At 41.5% G+C, this 20,265-nt stretch overlaps 1 protein-coding gene across 1 annotated transcript; it reads left to right on the top strand.

The window, feature by feature from the left end:
- The first annotated feature begins 2,922 nt into the window (after window positions 1-2,922).
- RGS21 (regulator of G protein signaling 21) lies at window positions 2,923-18,561 on the top strand. Its single transcript, XM_090263348.1, has 4 exons — window positions 2,923-2,933; window positions 7,404-7,480; window positions 10,103-10,269; window positions 18,358-18,561. The coding sequence occupies exons 1-4, from the start codon at window positions 2,923-2,925 to the stop codon at window positions 18,559-18,561; spliced, it is 459 nt and encodes a 152-aa protein (XP_090119474.1).
- Window positions 18,562-20,265: the final 1,704 nt, after the last annotated feature.

Here is a 20,265-nt window from a genome sequence, read left to right as displayed (position 1 = left end):
CCGTGGCCTGTGGCCCGGGGGTCCACCCAGCCGTCTAGTAAACGCGTCTCGGGGGCGCTAACTGGGTCGCTCCTGCTCACGCCCCCAAACCGGCTTTTCCTTCAGTATAACTGCAATCGGCGGCAGAAACTCCTGCAGACGGCCAGGTCTGAACTCCGTCCTGGGCCCCCCTCTGTCCTTCCCTTCTACGCAGGCCCCGCGCGCCGGTGTGTGCTTCTCCACCCGTGCCGTGGACCGTGTCTGAGCCCTCGCCCCCTCCCCTTGCTCCGCATCCTTGCTGGTCACACCACACACAGCCCCATCACGCTACTTTCCCCAAACTGCCCGTTTCCTGCTGTCTGATCAAAGTTGCGGATTCCTATACCACCTATCACAATTTCTCCAACAATGTAAACACCCAAAAAAAGTAGAATGGACCTCATATGCTCCCACGATGGCCTGCTGTCCGGAGGGTCCTGCGCGACATCGTAACTATGGTTCTGGGGGTGTCGCGTAGGGAGGAAGGGATAACACAGACGTGGAAGCCACAGTACGTCCGACGTCCCGGCTCAGTGTTTCCATGTGGCGCCCCAGTAACCGGCGACAAAGGCACTCCCTCCGACAGCAGCAAAGAGGCCCGCAGGGGTCAAGGGCACTGCAGCAGGAAGGGTCCCCTCCTCCCTGTCCCCTCACAGCTCTTGCCTCAAAGTTTTCTTTTATTCCATGTCTGCCTTCTTTTAAGCAGAGTTGAAGGACTGGAGTTCCCTGGAGGTCTTAGTTTTCTGTCACTGCTGTAACCAACTACCACACACCTAGCGGTTCAGAATAAAACATTTTCTATGCTCGAGTCCAAAAGGGAAGCCGTCGAAAATCAGTCCCACTGACCTACAATCAAGACATTGGCAAGGCCAGTTGCCTCCGGAGGTTCTGAGGGGAGAACCCATTTCTCTGCCTTCTTCAGCACCCAGAGGCTCTGCATGTCTTGACTCTTGCTTCTGACCTCACGTACCTCGTGACTGACTCTGCCCCCCTGCCCCCTGTTGTAAGAAGCCTTGTAATTACACTGGGCCCATCTGGATAATCTAGAATAATCAAAAACCTACACTGCCACATTGAAGAAGATATTCACAAGTTCTAGGCATTATAAGACACGGACATCTTGATGTATTATAGAACTGTAGCCCTCAAATGTATGTAAGTTTATTAACTGACGTCACCCCCATAACTGCAATTAAGAAAACACACACACACACAAAAGGCATGGGTATCTCTGGAGGCCATGATGTAGCCTATGAGACAGGCATGAGCTCTGATCACAGACGCAGGGCCCCTGGGACTCCGGGCCGGCCATACTTAGATGCCTCCACAATACTTATGTGTGGCCACCTTTTGTCAAGGTGTGCGGATCACAGGAAAGAGCCGCCCAGCCTAAGGAGGCAGTTTGTCTGCTCACGCTCGCCTATTATGAACCTTCGTGTCCACAAACTGAACCCAACCCCCAGCCTTCCTGAGACCAAAAGCAGCAGCACGCGAGGAACGGGGGCGTGCGTCGGGTGAACGGTCACTGTGCGCGGCGCAGGAGCCGGGGGAAGGAGCGCTGCCCTCGGAACAGAAATCTCAGTTTTGGTTTTAAAGTTTTTATGAAAAATAAGCCTACTCCTGGCTCGTCTTTCATACGGACTTAGCATGGCTTCTTTTTTAATCAAGGGGGTCTTTAAATTTTAACAGTTTATTTTTCCACAAAGTTCACACATATGTTAGCACTCCATTATCCCCCCCTGAGCAAAACAAAGCCTGGATCTACTTAATGATTCAGCGCTTGCCTCTCATAAGATCCTGACTTAATGGCGCTTGACTTAACAAAATGGATTGGGCTAATTGATGATATCCGTTCTTAATGATGCGCTGGCTTTCTAGGGCACCCCCTCCTCTCCCACCAGGGCCCTCAGCTGCGCCCCACCCCCACCCCGCCTGCACAGGAGCCCCCAGGTGTTTTTTACATCAGTTACATGGGAACCTCCCATACGCAGTCGGGGAAGAAGCACATTTCTCCTGTCTCCTGGCCCTTTGCTTTCTTCCACCCTGAAATCATCAGGCTTCCAGGAGGAGTGTCTGCTTCCACACCGAGGGTCACAGACACACTGGCGGGATCTCCCTCCCTAACAACTCCGTTATGTTGAGATAAAGGCCTGAGAAAGCGTGGGATTATACGTACACAAGTTTGACCCCAAATAAAAATAGCAATACACGCCCTCGGTTTTGATAAATACGTTCAAGCATTATCACCTTAAACATGAGCGTTTCATAAAGAAACGTTGACATAAAATATCACGAGGTTCATGGTTAAAAGAGAAAAATGCATGTTATGAAGCTGTGAGAAGTGCACAGCTTTCAAAGAGTATAATGCCTCGTGCTAGAACATCTTAGTCCCTGAATAAGACTGTAAAAATAAGCATATATAGTTGAGATAACTGCATTCAAAGTGGAGTCTTCCTCAGACTTTTTGAAAGTCAAAGAACAAAGAAAAACCAAAGAATCTTTGGACAGACTAAAGACCTGAAGGTGAATGTTACATTTCATATGTAATTTTTCTGAATTGACTGAACCTCAGGTAAACAAAAGTTGTCTTGTAAATGGATGTACGCGAGCTTTAGAAAGCAAACTTGCAAGTGGAATTTATTTCGTTATGCCAAAGACTGGGAGAAATGTCACCCGCATTCAAAGAGCTATTTGTTACTTAGAAGTTTAAGTGTTTCGACCAGAGAAAAGTTAGCAACAGAATGAAAGACGCTGACCATAGCACAATTTAAAGATGCCGATTTGTAGCCAGGGGGTAGGTATCTGCATACTAATTGTCTGTTCCCGCTTCACACCATCTTCAGCTGGAAGATCCGTCAGAAAGACACCGGGCATCCCCACGACAGTCCCCCCGAGGAGCGGAAGATGCCGGTGAAGTGAGTCGCTGCTTAAAGCTCTTTTTAGCTCAGAAGATGTACAAATGAGACGCTTGACTCTTCACTACTCTCGATGCTTTGTTTCCTTCGTTTATGATGAATGTGCTCATTGTTGTCTTTCTTCCTGGTTAATTTTTTTCTCCTTTCTCTGTTAATCTCTTCTTCATTTCTAAAATATGTCAACAACTCGCTGGCTTTGGCAGTGAATTTTTATTCTTGCTAAGATCAAGAAAGGTTAAAGACCTGGCTGCTGTGGCTCAGTAGATTGAGCATCGGCCTATGAGCCAAGTGTCGCTGGTTCGATTCCCAGTCAGGGCACATGACTAGGTTGCACGCCAGGTCCCCAGTTGGGGGGCGCAAGTGAGAGGCAACCACACAGTGATGTTTCTCTCCCTCTCTTTCTCCTTTCCCCTCTCTCTAAAAACAGATAAGTAAAATAAATAATAAAATAAAATAAAGGTAACCTTGTTAAAAATAATTAATTAATTTCTTTAAAAAAATAAAGGTTACAGAGTGGAGAAAAACCACTGAGCTCTTTTTAAATGAAGCTTTTCAAAATTATATATTCGAGCTAAAGACATAAGATACATATGATCCTGGCAAAAACTGTTCATTATTGCAATGTTTATTTAGAAATTTGGAAACGGATATTAAATGCCGGGTAAGGGGGCAGCTGTCACTTCCCAGGGCACATGGGCTCCTTGCTCGAATCCCCCGTTCTCCAGCGCACGGCTAATTGAGTGTGAACAGCGACGTTGCTGGAGTCCACGTTTTTTAATGCAATACAACTGGTTCTCGCTGGCACGATCAGTGACATAACTGGTAGCTTTCACGCAGTTCCCATCTGGTCTCGCTCTTCTCTGGACACAGAATATGGGGGCTGCTGGCCTTGATGTCACCGACTTAATGAGGGAGACAGAACGGAAATCAGCCAAAACCGCATGAAATACTAAGTGCGATTTTGGCTCCAGATACACGGTGGATTTTCACGGCCAATCACACACACACACACACACACACACACACACACACACAAAGAGCCGCTCTGATTAGGCATCACAATTATACAGGAAATACGCACGCAATGAGAAGAGCCAGACAAACTCTCTGTCAAAGTTCCAATGAAAATTCAAGTTAAAGGAAGGAAAGAGGGGAACGACATGGTCCGCTCAAAGCCACGTGCACCCAGTGACAGTTAACCAAGGCAGTTCTTTGTCAACTCTGCCGCTCCTGTCCCCGTTTTAATTCAGTGGATGCCTTTCAGTTACACAGCTGAATTTTTGTAACTTAAGAGATATTGCTCACTCCCATCTAGCATAAGAAACATCCTGTTTTCATCTGATAGCTTACAAGACTTCAGAATCTCTGTCTTCTGAAAATTTTTATTGAGTAGCCAATTACTGCAAATTAACTATTATTCAGAGAATATATATGTACGAAGTACAATAAAACTCTATCACAGAAAAAAACATTCTGCAAACATTCTTCACAAATGCTCCAAACCCTGAACAAAGCATGTGTGTATGGACACATTCACTCTGGGAAGAGCTGTAGAAAGAGTTTGCCTTGCAAACCAATACACCTGCTTGAATTCTAACTACCCCCTGATATATATTATGCCAGTTATTAGCATCTCTGGATGTCTTCCCTCAGGGATAACGTGGCATTAAATTAGACCCTGTCATTTTCAAGGTTAAATGAGGTAAACTATGTGACATGCTTAACACATGCAGTACAAACAGAAAACACTCATATATGGTCATGCATTTTAATGCTATTACACTGTTTTTTAACTTAGACATATTTAGCAATAATTTACTCTTCCACAGAATTTTAAATATGCAATCACCCCAAAATAAAGATCAAATTAGCATTGTTCCTTAGAATAGTTGCATTTTGCCTGACTTCTGAAAAGCAAATAATACATCACCACCAACCCTGGGGACACAGGTAATCAAAATCGAACCTTTCAAGTCAAACTCGAAATGGGTTAGAAAACGGTGATGTGAGGGCATTCCAACATTACCTCGCACCAGCAGGGCTATCTGTTCAGAGCTGAAGGGCGACACTTCCCTTTGTAATGACAGTATAGCATCTTAACTCTATTATCCGTAAAATTCTATAGCTATAGGTGATTCCTAACATTTCAGTATATTTCCCTAACTCAGACATAGGGTTTTCCCTTCGACCCAGTTCCACGCCATCTCCCAGGTTTTGCTTCCCTCCTGTTCTTCCTGTTTTCCTACATTAATGAGGATAAGTACAGCTACCACTTATTTTGAACGCTTCCATTGCAAAAAGACTCCTGAACATCCAATGCTCCTCACGGACTATTTCTTTTGCTTTGGGCTTCAGCCAAACTGATCCTTCGATCACCTTCTTATCGCCATCTCGGGCCAGCACGCTGAAGGCTTACTGCCCTGTGCTCACTGAGGTCCTTCACACCTGCCGCTGCTGAGGCTTTGGCTATGCATTCGTTACTTGGTTATACGATTCACAAATATTTCTGAGCCCAGACCCACTGGTCTTGGTGCTGGAAAACAGCAGCCTTTTCTCCTGTCATCAGAGAACGCTCCTGCTGGTGTCAGAGTACAGACTCATTCTTAACGTTGCCCAGCTTCTGCTTCCCAGTGTGTGTCTCTGAGGGCTGGTCCCCTCACCAAGCCAGCGTGAGCATGGCCAGGCTTGGCGTGGAAATCTCTCTCTCCCTTAGTCATTAACATGTACTTGCTTTTAACTCGACTACCGTGCAAACCTCCGAATTTTTCAACCGCCAAATAGAGATGACATTTTAAAACATACGTATTTTAAGTGATTATATGATAATTCAGCACTTGTTGATAGGATTCCTACAAGACTTACTATCTGAGTCATAGGATTTATAACATAAGCATATTAGAGTAACAGGTTTCGCAGTGCGCAAAAGCTCTCCAAGGTGAAACCAAATCTGGAGTGGGGTCCCATTTTCCACTTATGAAAGATGAAAATTGAAGAACCCAAATTATTTTAAATGCCCATTTGAATAAAACCACTATTTTAAAATGGTTTCACAGGAAAGCCTGTGTCCCCAAGATTTAGCCAATCAAGGGAGAAAGGAAAATCAGCTCCCCATCCGTGGGGAAGAAAATTTAAGGCAAAAGTGTAAGTCATGAAAGATAGCAACATGCCACGCAGCTCCCTGACCTGCCTCCCACGGGAACACTCATGCTGATCTGAAAACGCAGCCACAGCCGAAGGGCACACAACCCCGACGACACCAGTGACAGAACCCAGCAACGTACAGGAAGTAACGGAGGAGCAAAGCGGACAGGTGCTTCACACTGGCACACTTCAGACTCGTCACCTTGATATGCAAATGCAAAATTTTGTAAGAATGACTTGGTATAAGACTCCATTTTATTATCAATCATTTTAATAGAAACTTTCAATTAGACCATCCTTTTCCATAATTAAGTCATTTGCACATCATAGCTGCATAAGCCAAGATTTTATATTTACTTATTTTATTTATTTTGGTTAGCAGGTGCTTTCTATGAATGAGGCTTATTTCACCAGGATTTTTGTTTACTGAGAAGAATAATTCATGATACATTTGAATCTCCGAAGTTTATATCTTAAGCCTGATTTACTATTTCTACATCACATCCCCAAAAGTACATACCTTCTTCAGAAGGCTTAAGCCTATAAATTTTTTGACTGCCTTGCAAAAGATATTACTTTGTCTTGACAGATTTCTGAATTTAAATAAATCAGTGCAGAACCAGAAACCTACCAGTCTGAGGGAAACTAAAGGCTGCCTCAGAGTGGGGGTAAAGGCTTCCAAAAAATACATAAATAAACATTTTCAAGATCATTACATATTACTTATTAAAAATGTTTTAAAACCTTTCTGCAATGCATAATTATGAAATAGATAATTCCATATATTGTGAGAACTTGGAAAACAGTCCATATATCACAATTGCTATAATGGTCACTTTTCAGGAAAAGGGCAGAGAAATGCCACATAAATTAGCAATTAATATATTTATAGTTGAGGAGAAATGTACTGTGCTTCATAGAGCCATGAGCAATATCCCTTGTGCCTTTATCTCAATTTGAGAATTTGCAAATATTATTAACACTGTCAGCTAGATGAATAAATAACTTGCAGATGCCCAATTGCATCCTACTTCGTGTTGAATTGCTGTTCACTGTGGAAACACATTATCCAGGGAGAAGCCAAAGTAGGTTTACAGTTGTTCATATGGAAAATAATATATTAATTAATAATAATATGAGAATAAAATCTGTATTTCACATACAACCATAAGCCTACTTTTGCCCGCCCTATATAATTCGAGTTTATATTTTGCAGTTTGGTTAATGGTGCAAAGCTCATTTAAATGATGTGAGTCACCAAATACACGTAACTCAGATATTACAACAGGTTACAGAAGAGAAAGATCACAATGCTATTGTCAAGGGTAGATGTTGTTTCTACAGGTCACCGACAACAGAAGCAGTGGCGTGGTCTGAAAATATGGACACTATTTTAACCAACCAAGGTAAGACCCAACTAAGACCAGGTCCTGAAAGTGAAAGACATGTTTGATAGCATGGCTTTGACCAGTATTGGAGGGTTAAGATTCTCCACAGTCACATATATTTATTTACACAGGCCTAAAGTGTAAATAGAATCAGGCTGGGCCAAACATAACGCAAGGTTATAGAAGCTCCAAACATGAGAAAAGAAGGTAAGTGAGGGGCTTGTTATTTCTTTAGACTCATTACCAGTCGATGTGCAGAATGACTATACTAGTTACACGTTGAAAGACACATACAAACTACTATTGAAAAGTTGAAAATTTAGAAAAATCACTTGTTTTTCATGTCCTGTAGGCCAAAATAAGATGTATAGAGTATTTATTTCAAATGAGCTATTCTTATTTTTAGAATAAGAATACAAACTCATATTTAAATGTATGTGTGTATTATAATATGCACATATTGCTATGTATTTATATTCTATATAATGGCTCAGTAAGGTAACTTTGGCCAAGTGTACATAAGATATCCCAGATTATACAGAAGAATCACTGGCAAAGGTCGCTAGAACTTCTTGTGATAAATCATTCTGCTAGGCAGTTCTCTCTCAAATGGGGGGGGGGTAGATGACACTGTAGGGACATGTACAGAACATGCTTAAGATGTTATATTGTCTGACCTAATCAAATGCCATTTCCATTTTCAATTCACAAATACCAGAATTTTAGAAAAGTTGAACATGTGATGAAGCTGAGTTAATTCTTCGTGGCTACTCACTCATACATAGAGTTATACTGCATTAGATGAAATTACGCTGATTTTATCACTCTCAAATAACTGATCTCTAAAGCCCAGACATAAAATAACTCACATTAGTCCTAGAATTCAAGTAAGATCAGATAAGAAAGACCTTGTGGATACGGAATTGCATTTTTTGCAAGTTTTGAATGGCATGCTTTGGTTTCTTTTTTTTTCTCCCCTTAAATATATAACCAGTGGGACAGATTGGGTCAGCCGAAAGCGGAAGGTCTCTGCCAGGGGTGCCTTTGCTGGCTCCACAGAACAGAAAGCCACGGAGGCTTTGAGACCAGGGCTGGTGCTTCCGTGTGCGCCTCTCCTGGGACAGATATTTCAAGCCCAAACACTATGGAAAAGGCACAAATTCATCTGAACAGCTGTTTGATTCTTATATTTTGTAACCAGAGAAAGAGCTTACGGGCCTTTTAACACTCCTGACAATTCAATGACTCACCAGATTATCTAATTGCTTTGGTGACGTGAGGGCACGGCGTCAGAGTGAGTTTCACCAACGATTACTGATTCTTTCTTGGACCAGCCCCGCTGGGCCCAGGCAACAGCCAGTCCATCCTGCAGAGTGTGCCCTCTGGTAATCAGATCTTAACTGTATGCAGCATATTATTCCGAGTTCACCTGACATCTTTTGAACATTCAAGTTGTACGTACAAAATAGGAAAATAGTTAAATAAGTAGCATGTCCAGGACAGAGGCAGTTAGATCCAGTTTCAGCTGGTTACTCTGTCCCACGGTGTCCTAAGACGATAACCATTGTGAGTGCAGAAGAGCCCTTCGCTGAAATTGCAGGACTGGAAAGACTAGCAATTGCTTCCTGATCTCTAACATCCCATCTTTCTAGGATGTGTTTAGATAATTCTCATTGGTTAAAAGAAAAATCTTCATGAGCCTCCATGAATTGAAACTGTACTTTCAGTATCATTAAAGTATACTTTATCTTCTATATAAAACATATTTTATTGTAAATTCTGTCTAGAACCCTCAAATTCATCATTGTTTGGATCAACTCATAGGAAATTTTAATGAGGAGCTATTAACAGCATTTTTATAACCTAAATGTGTGTCACAAGAGCTCCTTGATATATTTCTAAATTCAAGAAGCATGCAGGTAATTAAATTTTTATAGTGCTCACTTATTAATCACATCCACATTCTCCGATATTTCTATTAAGAATTTTAATTGGTACCCAATAACCTTTTGCAATGGCTTGTTTTTTCAACTCTATTTTTTAAATTCACATTTGTTAAATCTATTTAAATCCACGAGACACCATATAAAGGGGAGAAGCATTCACACCAAATATCTTGCCAACTACTTTCTTTGTTTAGATATTACAGTTGGCCAGCCCCCTTCCTTCGCTTTAATAAGCCCAAACCAATACAATCTAACCTCTCAGCATCGTACTGAATTTTCCCCAAAACTAATAACAACCAAGATATTCTTCCTCTAAATTAGTAACATCATTAACTTGATCTGGGCTCAGTGCAATGTGTCTAAAAAGCAAAGTCTGGGGAGTTCTCTATGAAGTAACTGACATTAAGACCTTCCCTTAAATAGAATTCCTAGACTTCTCTGATCAAAAGAGAAAAGGCACAGGTCTTCTTTGTCCATGGAGCCAATTGTAGAATTACAGACATAATAGTTTATGTTTATGGTGACTGATCCAAGTAAGGATTTTAATGTTAAAAACTAAAATAAGCGTTACATTTAGAGGGACGGTAAATATTTGCCACTGAATATTCAATAAATGCTCTCAGTATACAATGTATTTATTTTGGTCATATTACTGAGCTATGTGGTATACAAAATTTTCTTATATATTTTATAGCTGGTCTAGATGCTTTCCGAACATTTCTAAAATCAGAATTTAGTGAAGAAAACGTTGAGTTCTGGCTTGCCTGTGAAGACTTCAAAAAAACAGAAAGTGCAGAAAAAATTGCTTCCAAAGCCAAGCTGATTTATTCTGAGTTCATTGAGGCTGACGCCCCTAAAGAGGTGAGTCAACTGTTCCAACACAATGAATATTCATCTCTTAGCAAATCTGCTCCTAATTAAAACTCTAAATCCATCTAAAGAGAAACCAAGGTGCCACCATGTGTTCAAACAGAAAATGTCTGTGAGCTCCAACAGAAGTTCTGAAGATGATCCTCTGTCCCTCACTGATTCAGCGAGAATTTCTCAGCACTATTTCTGTTTCCAGGTCCTAAAGAAACAGTGTCTAGTATCTCAGAATAAATAGCTCCAAGGCAAACCCTGCAAAAATACAACTTAAAGTGGCTCTTGAAGTTCAAGGTCACTTGCTTTTCCTTTTTGAAAACACAGAAGGCAGTATGGAATAGGATTTTGTAATAAAAATTTTTAAATCAAGAATAGCATGCAGGGGAGAAAAAAACAACTCCTAATCAACAGTATAATTTCTTAATTTTTAATATTTTGGAGGTTCCCCACTATGGAAGGTAATAATGTCTTATCTTCCAAAAGAAGGTTTTGTTAACCTGCATTTCCTGGATGAGGAAAACGAGCCAAAGGCGGGAAGCACTGTCTCAAGGGATCGGGGCCCACCTGTCCTGCTTTAGGACCACAAAAACAGAAAAAAAAGGTCTTAGAAAGAAATAGTAAATGACTTTGATAATAGCCCCTCCCCAAATGGTGTAACATCACATTTTTATTTTATTTAGTTTCCAGAACTAAAACCACGATCATCTCCACATACTCCACTAATATTTACCGTTAAAGTTTAAGTATTTATATTGTAAACCACTTTGATTCCTGTTAGTGGTGATTAAACTGAATATACTTGGATGCATAAGTAGGAAACAGAAAATTTTATTAGACCACTAGTTCAAGTCATCTTCCCAGGGGTGCAATACCAATATTATTGTAAGTGATAATTATCGTATTTTCTGACCTAAAATTAGGACCTGTTGTGTCAGATGGGTTGTTGTATTTATGGGGACAAAAAGAAAAGAACAGAAAAAATGCAAACACGTGCAGGAAAATCTAGGGCATAAGCTTGCCACACCAGTAGCTCAAGTTCTAGACGGACATGGATCACGCGGGACATAATGGCCCAGTGTGACATGGCAGAAATATGAACCACTGGAGCGCTGCCTGGAATTTGCAAGGTAGAAGGAAAAGAAATTCACCTCCTGTGGATCTATTTCAACATTCATTTCCCAGTCACCATCTACAGAATCAATAAATAATTCTAAAAATCTTAAAATATAGTCTATAAGATTTATCAAGTTGATTAATGTGTCATTCCCTAAAAGGCTTTGAAATCAACTCTACAGATATTCTATTTATAGTAACATTGGTTTGAGAGCCAATTTTTTTTCTCTTCTTTATGAATCCATCTAATTAACAGTGATTGTTTTCAGATAACATTCTCAAACATTATGTAGACTAAATATGATATGACTAAATTTATGACTGCTTTTCAAGTAATAGATTATATCGTCTTCTTAAAGTATCTAAATGTTAGTATTAGATATGACAAAATTAATTGACAATAAAGTATATATATATATATATGTAAATCCACGTACACGCATCTGAAATAGTCATTATCTTTTCTATTATTTGCCATTAACTGCCTCCAATTTAAATTACTAAAGTGCATTTGCCTCTTATATTATACACCAATTGCAGGCTTCAACGTATTTCTCTATAGTCCATCAATTACATGTTAAATATAATACAACCATTTGTATGCTGATTCATTAAGCAGATTTTTTAAGTGGCTATTCCCACAATGAAGTAACAGTAGAAAGAGAGATTGATCTATAATAAAACCAATCAATCCATACTAAGCAATATGATAACAAAACCACAATTTGTAATTAGCACAGAGGGGAAATGATTAAATCTATCTGGCGAGTTAACAGATGGATTTATGGAGGGGTTCCCACTTGAAAGGTATGTCAGTTAAATTAAGTAATATTTATCAGGAGAGCAAATGAAAGAATATTCCAGCCTGGGAGCATGGTGGTATGGCAGGGAGATACAAAGTTTTCGAGTAGTTTCCAGAAATTATAAGCATTTTGGTATTGTTAATGGGGGGGGGGGGAGGCTGGGTAGGCAGCGGGAGAGATAAGGATGGGAAGTGTTCTATATCTAGTGGGAGACTTAACAAGACAAGATGATATATTTGATGGGGGGGAAATATGATTTTCATGAGTAGAAAATGAGTTCAAGAATGAGATTCCTGTGAGAATAGTCTCTATTTTTCTATATTCAATTACAGTTGTATAACTTACTCCCACAAATCAAAATTATAACCAATTTCCTTGATAGGAATGCCTGAAGAACAATGACAAGGTCGTGTTATCGAAATTTCTGTTAAGTACCATTTATTTTCTTTCCAACTTATTTTTTTCAGAGATTTTTAAAAAATGTTTTATCGATTATGCTGTTACAGTTGCCCCAATTTCTTTTCCCTTTGTTCCCCTTCACCCAGTGGCCTCCTTCCCTCCAGCTGTCCCCCCCCTTAGTCCATGCCCATTGGTTGGGCATATAGTTCTTCTCAACACCTTCCTGTCTACTCCACTCGCTCCTACTATGCTTCTTAGTTCCTGCACCATCTCCCCCCCTTTCCCCCCTTCCCCCTCCTTGCTGGCCTCCCCCCATAATGTTCCCCATACCTATAATTCTTTTCCCACTCTCGTTGCCTACTTAGTTTGCCTTGGTTTTGACTCCCTAGCTTCTGTTGCAGTTTGTTGTGATACAGTTTTCATTTTAATGTTCATAGTTTTGATCCTCTTGCTCCTAAACAAGTCCCTTTAACATCTCATATAACAGTGGTTTGGATCTGATGAACTCCTTCAGTTTTACTTTGTCCTGAAAGTACTTTCTCTGCCCTTCTATCCTGAATGACAGCTTCGCTGGATAGAGTAGTCATGGCTGTAGGTTTTTGCTTTGCATTCCTTTGAATATTTCTTGCCAGTCCCTTCTTGCCTGCAGAGTTTCCCTTGAGAAATCAGCTGATAGTCTTATTGGGACCCCTTTGTACATAATCCTCTTCTTCTCTCTTGCTGCTTTTAAGATTCTCTTTATCCTTAATTTTTGACATTTTGATTATAATGTGTCTTGGTGTGGTCCTCCCTGGGTCCAGTTGTTTTGGAACTCTCTGTGCTTCCTGGACCTGTAAGTCCATTTCCTTCCCCAAGCTAGGGAAGTTCTGCTTCATTATTTTTTCACACAATTTTTCAATTTCTAGTTCTTCACCTTCTGGCAACCCTAAGATTTGGATGTTGGCCCGCTTATAGCTGTCCCATAGGCTTCTGAGCCTCTCCTCATTTTCCTCACTTTTCATTTCTTCTTTCTGCACTGGTTGACTGTTTGTTCCTTCCCTGTGTTCCAATTTGTTGATTTGATCCCTGGTTTTCTTTCCCTCACCACTAGTTTTGTATGTGTTTTTGTTCATTTCAGCAGGGCTAGCCCTCATTCCTTCCCCATCTTGTTTAAGATCTGCTGTCAGGTCTGTAAGCATTCATATAACCAAAGCTCTGAACTGAGCCTCAGAAAGATTTCCTATCGGCTGCTTCATTAGATGAGTTATCTGCTGGCTGCTCAGCTTGGTCACTGGGATCTCTATCACGATCTGTGCCATCCTGACCGTTTTTTGTTTACCTTTGCTTCCAGGGCGGGGCTGTCACACCTCCTACGCTATAGGGGGCAGAGCCCCATGCACTCATCACAACCAGGTGACCCTTCTCACCACGCTGTGGCATTTTCTCTGGGGGTGGGGGTCCAAGATGGATTCCTGTCATTCACTCTCCGCTGAGAGACCAGGAGCCTCCTCCTCTGTCCCCACCGACTCCAGGCCTCACAGTCCGATGCAATGGGATCTGCCTTCCCTGGTGTTGGAATCGTGAGCTGATGGGTCTGGTCTGCAACCGAAGGTGCTCCCCAGGCGCTTCTCGCCTCCCCTTAAGTACGGGTGTCTGTGCTCACCGCTGTCCCACCGCCGTTGCTGCTGCTGCTGCCGCCAGCACAGCCTGACCTCTCCGCCCAGCTTCACCCCTCCTACCCGTCCAGACAAGCACACTTTCCTTATAACTTCATACGATGGACTTCCATGTAGCTTTATTTTCTGGAACTTCTGGTTATTTCTAGTTTTGCAGTAGTTGTATTTCTTCTTAGTTGTAGAGGGAGACGTAGCGTGTCAGTCTAGGCCTCCACCTTGGCCAGAAGCCGTCTTCTTTTCAACTTCTTGGGTCTTTATTTCTTCATCTATAAAACTGGTCACAATACTTAATAAATTTTAATTGATCCAATTAGACCATTTACAATTAGACTGTCCTAAACTTACTAAACTTGAATGGTCCTTGCCTATAAGTGGACATTACGATGGTTCTCGGTTTCCTGTTCAAATGGATGAAGACAGAATATAAAAAGTGAACATTCAGGTCTCTCTGAGATGAGAGTGATTGCAACTGGACTTGATGCTCTGTCCCTTCCCCTGTGACCTTCTCTCTGGTTTCTACACGAATAGACAGTTAGATACAGGGACACCCCAAGTTTGGTAACACCTGGACCTAAAGGCAAATCCTGTAACCTTGTGGTAAGCTACCGCATCTCTCTCAGCTTCAGCTTCCTCACATAAAAAGGCATTAATTTTTAAAAAATCATATGGCAACCCCGCTTGGAGAAATGGGAATGATGAAATGACATCATGTGTTTGCATCACGCAGAACAATTTTGAACAAATGTTAACCTCTTCATTTCTTTAAACAAGTCATTATAAGTGCTACTGAAGCAACTGGAAAACAACATTATCTAATTTCTGAGACCATCTGAAGAACAAGCAACTCTAAAAGACCTGAAAAACGTATACACGAGAACATATTATAAAAACATGTTAAAATACAAAAATCACTAGTAAAAAGAGCTACTCATTGAATGGATTGTGCATAGAAAGTTTCAGAAAAACATACTGCAGGAAACACGCAGGTGAGAGCCAGGTGCTGCGCTAAGTGACGTGAAAATTCCTAGACAGGACACGTATTTTTAAAGTGTCTCTACACCGCACACAGTGAGAATAAATCACTAAACTTGCATATATTACCCCTTCGATTTGGACCACTAATTTAATAAAATTTGAAAATTTAAAAGACACCATGACTTGGCTTTAAGAAAATGTAAACATTCAAAACACTTAAAATGTTTTCATGTTAAGCTAAGATAATAACATGTTTTAAATATTCTCAACTTTAAAGCCACCCTTGAGAATATATTCCAGGATATGCCGTCGCCTTTGATGATGCCAGAAACGAAGTAAGCCCAGAGGTGTTAGTGGTGACTAAACAGAATGGGGTCACCCCAGCGTGATTAGAGGTGGCTGTAGCTTGAAGGGTGGTTTTCAGCTGGGCTGACAGGCTGCCCGGCCCACCTCAGTAGGGCGCGTTCCACACGCAGGCACGCTCCCTTGGCATAGCAATCTCCTGATCCGCTCTACCTCCTAAACGAGGAAGGCTACCTCATTTGAATGTGAGAGCACAGCGGAAAACATTTCATTCAAATTATGTAAAAGTATATAAAGCACAGTTTAGGGTCATGGGAAAGTCAAAAGGGCTCCCATTAAAGAATACTTTAAATGAGTCAGTTCGAGGAATGAATACAAGTGAGCGTAAACTAACTACTTTTTCATATATGTGTTCGCTTTTTCCCCAGGAGGGGCAACAATACTATCCACTTTATAGTTGTGTGTATGGTATAAAGTAGCCACATAAAGACTTAGCTCATTAGTACTGATACTCAACAAATACTAACTATTACTTTTTACAGTTAAAGTAACCATCTTTAAACATCCTTATGATTATTTTAGATACAATGCCACTGTTCAAATATTTTGTCATAGGAGAAGACAGAGGCACCAGGAAAAACCATCTAGGTCTTGGTAACAGTGACTCTTCGTTGGTTTCCACCATGAGAGCCTCCGCACCAGGCCCCCAGCATGGCAGTGAGCCTGCCCCTCTCTGCTCACCTGCCAGAGCCCCCGCGCTGTCTGCCGTAGAGAAGTGAGAACCGCCACAGGGCACGGGAGTCCCACGAGACCTGGCCCGTGTCTGCTCCGCCGGCTTCACCCCCGAGAACACCTTCCTTTCGTGCACCCTGCACCCCGGCCACACAGACGCAGTGGCTCTCCGGGACACAGCACACCCCTTCTGGCATCAGAGGCTCTGCACGTGTTGTTTTGTCTCTGCCAGGAATGGTTTCCCCGGATGCCCAGAGGACTAGCTTCATCTCCTCTTTCAAGTTCAGATCTAAAATAAAACTACTTCTTTAGGGGTTGGTTGCCTCTCCCCAAATAGAGCGAACTCTGGCGCATCACAAACACTCAGAAATGCTTGTGGGATCAACAGGTGGGTGGATCATCGCGTTATAACAACCCCGCCAAGGACTACCCACCTTCAGGCTGAGGAAGCGGAGCTTGGAAATGCTAAAGTCACCTTCCCCCAGGTCACCAAGACTCTACCAGCTAGAACAATTTTGAAAACCATCCTGAAGTACTTCCTGTACCCCGCAGCATCTTCCTGTATAAAAAAGCAGGCATTGATTCCAGATGTTGAGGCCTTCAAGGGAGCTGCGGCCTTTGATCCGGAACTTTGAGGGAGGACCTAATGGCATGATCCAAACAAGAAAAGTGCAGATGGATTCTGGGAGCAGGTGAAACTGCTGAAGAAAAAGACCATCTGTGAGCAAAGAGGCCTTTAGATGATGCTGTTGACACTAATTTTTTCTTCTTTTCCTCTTCCTAGAACAACAAGATTTAAAGAGCACAATGTTCCTTATCTCACTTAGTCCTTAACACTCTCTCAGACAGATGCAATTACTGTTCCCATTAACACCATGGGACTCAAAGATTAAAGGAAATTATAGAACTTGCTTCGCTCGTGTGAACAGCAAGGAAGTAGTCGATTTGGTAGCAGGTCTGTCTGCCTATCTTCCAACTTCAATTCAGTAAATAAAATTGCCATTTACAGGGGTGGCCAAAGTAGGCTCCCATCTGTGAGGACGTCAAGCAGGGTTTATTTTTGTGGTATTATTTCTTAATTATTGCATATTTACTATTACTATTAACCTATTTTTGATCATCCTTGTATAGTCTTCCTTTTACCAGACCCCCAAATTCTGGCACTTCTATAATCTCCCCCATTTTTCCGAGACATTTTGATTCCACAAATACCTACTGATTGTCAATTACGTGTCAGATAAGTGTGCTAACTACAAAGAACAGAACGACGAGCTAGACCGGTACGGCATCTGCCCCTGGTGCGTTTTAAGTTTTAAGATCCCACTCTCTTTTGTGCTTCATCAATGTTTGCTGTTTAAGTTAAACAAGCCGGATGGGAAGTTTTCTGCTTCTCAGAACATATCCTGGGGTATGCGTAGCTGGACAAGTCTCTCCACACGACAGTTTGGGGCATTTTACATATTGGCAGGTGAATGGTGTGTCCAATATGACAGATCTCTCCTGGGCCTTGCTGGGGGTACTTATGGGTCCTGATGGTAAGGGGACTGGTTAGATGCACAAACATATACATACACATATGTATATGTATATGTATATTCGGTAGAAGGCACAGGGGGTGTTACTTGGTTCATTTTTCCAAAAAACATACAAATTAGAATGAAAAGTCACATGGCAGAACCAGCGTGGGGAGGTACAGAGAGTGGGAATGGGTGGGTGGACACCATCTTGGTGAATTCCAGTTATTGCTCTGCCTCTGGGAGGCATGTTTTAGGAACCAAGATCAAAGCACTACGGGGGAAAGATAGGTGGGAAAAGAAATTTAAAATTATTAAGTATTTTGTTTGTCTTTTCACTTTGCCATTTTTTATAATCTCAAAGTAAGGTTTCACCTGTGTTCTCTATCCATGGGAAACCTTTAACCTAGGCAGGAAAAATACAGCAAGCATGTGTTCAGCCTCAGAAAATGAATGCATGGCCTTTCTGCCATTTTGATCAGATTATCTTCGTGTATAGGAAAAATTCAAATAATAACTGTATCTGCCATCTGTAGAGCTCATATACTTTTTATTAAACTAATCTAATGATATGCAATCTTATTTCCACAGATTAATATTGACTTCAGCACCAGGGACCTCATTTCAAAGAACATTGCAGAACCAACCCTCAAATGTTTTGATGAAGCTCAGAAGTTAATCTACAGTCTCATGGCCAAGGATTCTTTCCCTCGATTTCTGAAGTCAGAGATTTATAAGACACTGGTGAACAGCAAACAGGTTGGAAATCATAAAAAATGGCTCCCTTTCTTGTAAGGAAGACACATATGACAAACTAATAATCGGGTTATGATTTGGGGGAAAGCAAGTGATTGGATGGAATATCTCTTAGTCACTACACTTCAAGGCAAACATGTTTCCCAGGTAAAGCACAATGTAAGTTTCTTAGGCTTTAGAAAACCTTTTTTTACTCCAATGGGAAAATCAGATTTTAACTGCGAAGCCTGAATTTCTAAGTCATTTGTTTAGAATTTATTCATTTTATCAGGTAGTTAAAAACCTTCTACTGGGGGAGTTCCAAGGGAGTTTGTAGAGAGATAATACAACCACACGTTGGTCTTCTCATGACATTATAAATTCAAAGAACTATATATCTTCATGTGGCTGCATGGGAGACCGGTTAACATTATAAACATGCTTTTAAATACCCTGTGCATGATTCTAAACCTCATTTCCGTAAAAAAGAAAAAAAAAGAAAGAAACTGAGAACCAAACCCATGTAGTGTATTCAGCTCTCTCTTTTTCATGAGGACCTGCTGGGTAACAATGTGGTGGTTTATCTAAACTGCTGTGGCTCTCCGATTCAAAAGAAAAATTGCAATAATATAACACCATCGATCAAACTTTGTCAAAATACATCACTTGGTTTAATTCAGCAGCATCCCATGACCATGTATGGAAAGGGCCTCAAGGGTGGGAAGAGGGGTTTTCTTGGATTGATAAGGATAGAGAGAAAGGAGAATGAAGAGGGAACACGCATCGGTCCTTATGTGACGACCTGTGGAGCAGCGGCGGTCCCCTAACACAGAACTCACTGCAACATCATGCCCTCAAGTAAGTATGGAATTAAGTATCTATTCACTCACTCAGCAGCGCAATTGCCTTATAAAACTCAATGAAATTATAAAATCCATTTATCCTGAGAAATTCCTGGTTGCTTTCTGTATATAAATGTCCTGTGATCAGTTTGAAAAATTTCATGTCAATATGAGAAGCTATAAAGATTCAACAGATTGCCTGTCTTTTGATTTTATTTGCACAGATTTGTTTATCTTTGTTGATATCCCTATTTTGCAGCTTATTTGAACATTAAAAAATGAAGAAAAAATAACATGACTTATTTTATGTTTCTACAACGATTCATTTGACAGACAAAATTTTGTCTCCCTTTCGTCATCAAAAATAAACATTTAAACACATGCAAATGGGATCTTCCCTGCACACTTGCAAATATTTTACAGGAAGGCATAGTACAAACTGACCGTGCAGCTGTACCGGGTGGAAAACAGCCTATAGTTTCCAACATTTGACCTGAGCTTCCAAAAATTTAGTCTATTTAAATAGGGAGTTTAAAAATTATTCTCAGAGATGAAAAAGACTTCGGAAAATAGAAGAGCCCTTAGAAATTAAGATCGCATCCTTCCCCTCATAAATTCAAACCACTGGGGACTCGGTTCTTCCCTGAGGCCACCGAGCTGACACGCGGCAGCACGGGTGCCAGCAGCTCGCACCCACGGCACATGGAGGGCCCTCCCCACTCAGAACTGCGCCGAGGCCTGGGATCTAAGCCCCCACGAACCCTGAAATCTCCGGGCACTGGTCCTTCCATTGACTGCCCAACTGCCCGTTTGTAGCCAGTGTGCAACTTCCTTCTGGTTACCAGAGTAACACTTCGCGTGTCCTGATCGCCCCTCGGGTTCTCCCAACGGTGCACAGGAAGCCACAGGTCAAAACGCCCGT

The sequence above is a fragment of the Furipterus horrens genome, unplaced genomic scaffold (genome assembly GCF_987537825.1).
Source record: "Furipterus horrens unplaced genomic scaffold, mFurHor1.1.pri manual_scaffold_15, whole genome shotgun sequence".
Taxonomy (NCBI): domain Eukaryota; kingdom Metazoa; phylum Chordata; class Mammalia; order Chiroptera; family Furipteridae; genus Furipterus; species Furipterus horrens.
Note: the sequence above shows the minus strand (reverse complement) of the source record. Positions and strands in the feature narration are given on the sequence as shown.